The 6522-nt window shown below is 40.5% G+C and overlaps 1 protein-coding gene across 2 annotated transcripts; it reads left to right on the forward strand.

The window, feature by feature from the left end:
- The first annotated feature begins 2455 nt into the window (after window positions 1-2455).
- dmbx2 (diencephalon/mesencephalon homeobox 2) lies at window positions 2456-6324 on the forward strand. 2 transcript variants are annotated; one of them, XM_020602823.1, is made up of 4 exons: window positions 2456-2531; window positions 3219-3391; window positions 4378-4553; window positions 5373-6324. In XM_020602823.1, the coding sequence occupies exons 2-4, from the start codon at window positions 3226-3228 to the stop codon at window positions 5865-5867; spliced, it is 837 nt and encodes a 278-aa protein (XP_020458479.1). In that variant the 5' UTR covers window positions 2456-2531; window positions 3219-3225; the 3' UTR covers window positions 5868-6324. The 2 variants fall into 2 exon arrangements, with proteins under 2 accessions (XP_020458479.1, XP_020458478.1); XM_020602822.1 differs by having other exon boundaries at window positions 2488-2619.
- Window positions 6325-6522: the final 198 nt, after the last annotated feature.

Here is a 6522-nt window from a genome sequence, read left to right on the forward strand (position 1 = left end):
GAATGTGTGGGTAATCCCCTCTGCTATGTGACAAGACTTATTAAACCTGGGAGAGGTTTCACCTGCTCAACGGTGAGACTGTTGTCACTCATGTGACTTAGCCTTTTGCTTTTACTCGCTGTAATATATGCATGTGTAAGTGGATCCTCTTAGAGCAGGATAACTCCTTTTAAGTAGCCTTAAACACTACAGGAGGGAAAAAAATCCAGTCACTTCTTATTTGCCTCTGCACTTTGGTCTTTTAATGCAAGATACTTACATCCTAGTGATTATTTCCACTGCACTGGGGCCTGTTTCTTGTGTCGCAAAACTTCTGGTTAACTACTAATGGACGATGTTGTCGCTGTTGTTTAGAGCTCACTGGTTGATGCTGAAGATGAAGCAGTCAGTCAGTGAGTTTTGATGACGGAGAAGTTTGACTGAACCCTGGTCGTTTGTGTGAGTATGGAGGTGAACCTGAGCGAGCCCTGCTGGCCTGCAGAAAGAGAAGTGATTTGATTGTGGGGCGGGGGCACTGAGTGAGTCAGTGGTGGCAGCTTTGGGATGGGGACGGTCACACACAACCACACTCTTTGTATGCCTCTAATCCCCCCAGCCAACACAGCCTTGGCCAGGTTTCATCATGAAAGTGCCATGAAATAACTACTTTTTTTCTCTCCTTGCAGTAAATCTCCCCTAATCCTGTGGGCTGCAGAGACAAAGGCCTCTGGGACCTAATCCTGGAGCTTTTAGCGGGGCTGAGGGGCTGGCCAACGGAGCCTCTTCTAAATGACTTATTTCTATCGGACACTAATATAGCTTGACAGCCAAGAACAGCAAAAGGAGAAGAAAAAAAGCCAGGGAGAAAAAGAACACAAACATTTCACATATTTTGGAAGACTGAGCTGAGGAAGAAGTGAACCGTGGTTATTGGTGTACACACTCCAAGTACACAACACTTAAGATGTCTCCCAGGTTTCTCCCCTTTCTGCCAAGTTAATATGCCTTTTTGTGGAGCTTTTTTTTTTATTTTTTTTTTACTGAAGGTCTAAGCATTTTGTCTAAAGGTGTTGTGTGTTGTACACTGTGCCCTCTGAGACAATTTGTGATTTTGGGCTATATAAATAAAAATGACTGCCTAATGCACAACAACTGATTTCACACAGTTTATTTGGGTGAGTAACAGGTGTGGACATACAGTCAACTATTTATATACATGAAGTAAAGTTAGATGGTTTTACATCATGGCAAAGGTCAAAGTGTCAAGGCACTCCACCAGTTTTATGCTCAAGCTGAGTTCACTCATCACAAGAAGAAGAAGTTATTACCAACCCTTTGAAAACAGCTGTTGTACTGTACGTCTTCAGTGGAGGGATGTATCCTGGATGATCCAGGGCTTAAGACTAATGAAATAAAATAAAACAGGAAAAAAATGTGTTACTGACTTGGAAGTCCGGAATTAAGATGACGCTAGGAGGCACAAATGTAGCCTGTGGTGCATTATGGGAAATGTAGGATGCGGGGATTCATGGGTTTTGTAGCTTTACCCATACTAGCAACTAAGAATCAGGATGTTTCAGGCTCTGCTGCTCTGATTTGAACCAATCAGAGAATTCTCCATACTGAATTTAACTTAATACAATTACAAAAATATTATCAGCAAAAGTAAGTATCAACAGTAAGGCACCCTAAACGGAAAGGACGCCTTTCAGAGTGGTTTAATCAACAATAGTTCGTATTTTATCAATTACAATATTCTGTATGTATGAATCTGACCGATATTTGCAACAAAGAGGCCTTTATGACCTGCCCCTCAAATGTAGTGTAGCAGAAGTAATAGTATCGTAAAATAAAAATACTCAAGTAAAGAATCCCAAAAACTGCATTTGTGTTTGAGTCAGTGTACAATAACTTTTCTATACGGTTTATAAAGTGTAGAGAAAGTAATGATGGTGATAATATTTGCAAAAATGATAACTTGGCATCAGATGACTTCATTTAGGTGATAGCTGGATGTTTTTCCTCTTCCTGGGAAGAACTCTTATCTTGGCTGGATTTTAAGAAACATATTCAGATTAACTTCACACGGTGACAGTGTATAGGCAAAATATGGCGCCTGTTAGCAAAACAAACCCTGAGAGAAAACCCCCTCCGAGGGGAGACTTACAAAACCAGCGGTATGGGAGAAAGAGAGCTGAGCAGGAGAGGACAATCAAAGGCTGTTATTTTAATCTGTCCTGCCTGGGAGATTAGCCGACCACATTGTTTTAATTGTTTTAACGGGGGGAATGAATCGCTCGCTTACAGGGGGATCCTTGGCATAAATCTCTCAAGTTCAATAGTTTCAAAACCTTGAGCCCATTGCAACCCCCCTCTCTTCCCTCATCCCACCTAATCCCGGCTAATACCTTTCTTTCTATTGGCTAATGGCTGAGGGGAGCCTGGGTAAATGCTTCTTAAATAGCCGTGGGTGTGAATGGTTTTGGAGACTTGGGTCCGTATAACGACACAGACCGGTGGTGTTCGAAGATTTAAGGCCAAAACTTGACCAGGTAATACTGGACTACAACTAATTAGGTCGACTTCTGTGCGTAAATACGCACCTGGATCTCACGCTTCTGCTCGGAATTTGGATCACAGGTAAACAGCCAAGGAACCTACAATCCTGCGTGGATAGAAACCGTTTAACGATATGTTCATCACGGAAACATCGTAGAAGGATGGGACCATTTTAGCAGCTATATGGATATCAAAGAAATCCGATTTTTGAGTTGTGACTTCTGAGTCAGAATGTTGCTTCTATTGCTGTAAAACGCAAAACAGATGTAAAACTGGGTGCAAGATGTGAGAGCTCGAATGAGTTTCATCTGGGCCATGTAAGACCAGATAACGATAGAAATGTTCGAATCCCTATTTTCTCAACGGAACTTTTAGCAATTCATTCAGACATATTCATTAACTTCAAAAAAGTGAGTTCCTAATCTGAACAGTGATTATCCGCCAAGAAAGAAAGGCATGGTAAAGATTTAGTCAGATCTAATGCTGGTTTGTCTGATAACGAATTCATTTTTAGATGTGTGTATTTGTTGCTGATCCTTTACAACTAATTAAATTAACAAATAAAGTGTATTTCAAAACATTTTAGAAGCAAATTGCACTCATGTGGAAACTATTTGAGACTGGGAGAAGCCTACATTTCTCCTTCAGTATATTATAATGATATATTTCCTTGTTCTTAGACTCAATATGAACCCCCTGAATTTCTGCGGGGCACCCAGCAGTGCAGCGTACCCCCTCCATGGTGTTAACTCCATGCTGTTTGAGCTGCCCCAGCAGATGGCGGAGCAGTACCACGCTTACTCTACAGCAGGCCCCACAGTGCACAGCCTGACTGTGGCCGAGAGACTGGCAGGTAGGTGGTTACAGTCCTGCACAGACCCTCAAGTGACAACGTAGAATCTAACTGTTTAGTTTGATTTAACTAAGGTTCCTTCACTTTTTTAGAACTGATGAGTCACTTTATGGTTTATCAAGTATGACATTCAGTATGTTACATGCAAACCTTTCAATTAATGGATGGCAAATACAAAGAGGGGCTATGGTGGAACGTAACTAAATAACTCTCTTTACGTTCTGTACTTAAGTACAGTTTGGAGGTACTTTTACTGTACTCAACTACATTTATTAATTCAACTCTATGCTAGCAGCCTTACAGATTAATACATTTCAACAAAACATATGACCATCTTATAAAAAAAATCATTATAGATTAACCAGCAGTATATAATATAGCATAACGATATATAGTATAACAACAGTAATATGCTACTTAAACATTGACACCTCAGTCACATAATATCATGTCTAGTAGTATAGCACTTAGGGGATATTATTCAGGATGACTACTTTTAATTTTAATACTTTGGTACATTTTGCCAGTAACACTCACTTTTAGTTTTAAGGTTTTCACAGCCAGTCTCGTATTTGTGATATTCAGTGTGGTATACCTACTTATAAAGGATCCAAATACTACTTTCCTCACCACTACAAAAAATAGGTTAAAAATGGTCTATTGTGCCTATTATAGCTTAGAGTGTAAACTAAAGAACTGCTGATTGTTTTGGAGATTCTTGCCTTAGAAGACCATACTTTCACATGGCATTCATCTGATGCAGCATCCACCAATAGACAAGTCACTGCAACTTTATGAAGAATGCCTAAAGGTTTATGTTAGCCTAAAAAGGAGGATGAACTCAAATCACACTGGGTCTATTTTGATCAAACCTCCACAGAATCTCTGACAACAGCAAAACAAATCAGGATGCTCCTTAAGTTAATCTTTCTGCTGACTCAAAGTATATTTGGAGAACAGCTTTGTGTTTCTCTCCATCCCACCAGAGCTGATTCTGGAGGCTCGTTATGGGAACCAGCAGAAGCAGCGCCGCAGCCGCACGGCATTCACAGTGTCCCAGCTGCAGGCTCTGGAGAAAGCCTTCCAGCAGACACAGTACCCAGACGTTGGCATGAGAGAGAGGCTGGCCATCTGCATCAACTTGCCTGAGGCTCGCATTCAGGTGAGAGCACACTCCACCCGGCGCCAGACTGCCAACCTGAAACAATACAGCATGTTTGTAACTGAGGTGAACATTTACCTGGAACACAGGAGTGAAAGCCTGCTGCATTCACCTTTTGATGTTAATATTAATTCTTATACATATATTTTATCAGGCTTATAACTAAAGTATTAATTTTATGTGTGTTTTTGCTTTTGAGGTTTTCACTTTTTGTTATATTAATTTGCTTTTATGCTGATGTTAACACTAAGTTGCTATTGTATATGAAAACAAATTGACTTTGTGGAGTACAAATACACTACAGTACAGGATATCTATACAGTACTTACTTGTACATACCTGTTTATGTATAAGTTTGTAAAATTATCTAGGCTGTTTCATTAAAGCACTTCGCCACAACACAAGAGAGTATACAACAGACTTGCACTAATTACAGTTTCAGACAGATATTCATCTGAGTCATTGCTGTTTTTCTTATTTGTTTGTATTTGTCAGTCTGTCCCATGTGTTTGTCACCTCTCACATCTTTTCTATTTTCATACATGTATTGCATCTAAATTTGTATATTCACACTGTATTTTATTTTAGTCATTTAAAGTTCATTTCTAGTTCATCCATCACAGCCAATCCTAGTTTACATAGGGCAAGAGGTGGGGCACTGGGTCTCAAACCCAGAACCTTCTTGTTATGAGATGATAGCACTAACCACTGTGCTACCATTTAAAACTGAAATGTTTATAAAGCATTTTCATGTTCCCTTGTGCATCAACCATGCTAAATTAATAAAGTTACCTTTGCCATTTATTCTGTCTCCTCCAGGTGTGGTTCAAGAACAGGAGGGCAAAGTTCCGCAAAGGTCAGAGGTGCTCCCCACTCTCCAGAGACCACAATCTGGAAGAGGCTCCACATTGCAGCAAGGTGGAACAAGAGGAAGCCAAGACTGAAGACAAAAAGGACATCATCATATCACACACTGACAGAAACATTCCACTCCAGCCTGCTATGGTTAAAAGTGGGGATGTTTTCCCCCCTCTCACCCCTGCAGACTCTGATGTGTCACTATACCCCCTCCGATTACACTCTCCTCCACTCTTCCCCTTCATGACAAGGGAGTGCTACAGCCGCCCACTTCACCAGTCCACAAGGATAGCGCTATCTACTGAATTTGCCCTCCCCCCGGTGTTTTGGCCCATCATACAGCAGCACAGCTCCGCCCTAGGGGTTCCTTCATCATTAGTTACTAAAAACTGTAGTCTCTCACTTCAGACTGCCTGTTCCAGTGAAGCTGTGCCTCACCCTCACCTGGGGCTGTAACTGATGTGGACGTACAGGCTCCATCTGACACATGCAGCCTGAGATATCTGCTCCTTGTGGAGTCACAAGTGAAGACAGGATAACAAGGTAGAGAAGCATCTACTGTACTGCCTTGCTCCTGTAAACCTGAGTACAGACAGTGCACAGAGCATGAATTTTTATTTTTTGAGTTTAACTAAATGCCTGTATGTCTAAATGGATTTAAGCTGTGCTGTGACATCCACACAGAGGTTTTATTCTTTTAGTAGATAACATCTAAGTTTGGCTTTGATTTAATCAACATCCACAAGGTGGTTTTTGTTTTTCAGTGGTATGAGTTTGTTTGAAGGAGGCATTTTGGTTCCAGACAACAAGCAGTGTAATCACCACATTAAAAAGCTATTGTATCTTTCAGCATTATTTAGGTGGCTATGCTGCAAGGTAGCATTTCAGAGGAGCTCCTTATTGTAATAAGCACTGCCACATAGAAATATGAAATAAAACTATTTGCACCTGTATTCTTCATTTTCTGTTCTTTTGGTTTTCATGAGGCTTAGTATTGCCTCACACACAATTATTCAATTCTGTCATTGACCAACAGAGAGTTGTATTTCAGGGACACAATCATATTGTTTTCCAAAATTCAGTTTAATTGTTTTAGATTTCATATATCACT

Source organism: Monopterus albus, unplaced genomic scaffold (assembly GCF_001952655.1).
Source record: "Monopterus albus unplaced genomic scaffold, M_albus_1.0 scaffold58.1, whole genome shotgun sequence".
Taxonomy (NCBI): Eukaryota; Metazoa; Chordata; class Actinopteri; order Synbranchiformes; family Synbranchidae; genus Monopterus; species Monopterus albus.

Excerpts from the sequence above, each read along its gene's own strand:
- dmbx2 (XM_020602823.1), top strand. The coding sequence starts at position 3,226 with ATGAACCCCCTGAATTTCTGCGGGGCACCCAGCAGTGCAGCGTACCCC. Across the intron at positions 3,392-4,377 it reads TGTGGCCGAGAGACTGGCAG|AGCTGATTCTGGAGGCTCGT; the intron begins GTAGGTGGTTAC and ends CCATCCCACCAG. Across the intron at positions 4,554-5,372 it reads TGCCTGAGGCTCGCATTCAG|GTGTGGTTCAAGAACAGGAG; the intron begins GTGAGAGCACAC and ends TGTCTCCTCCAG.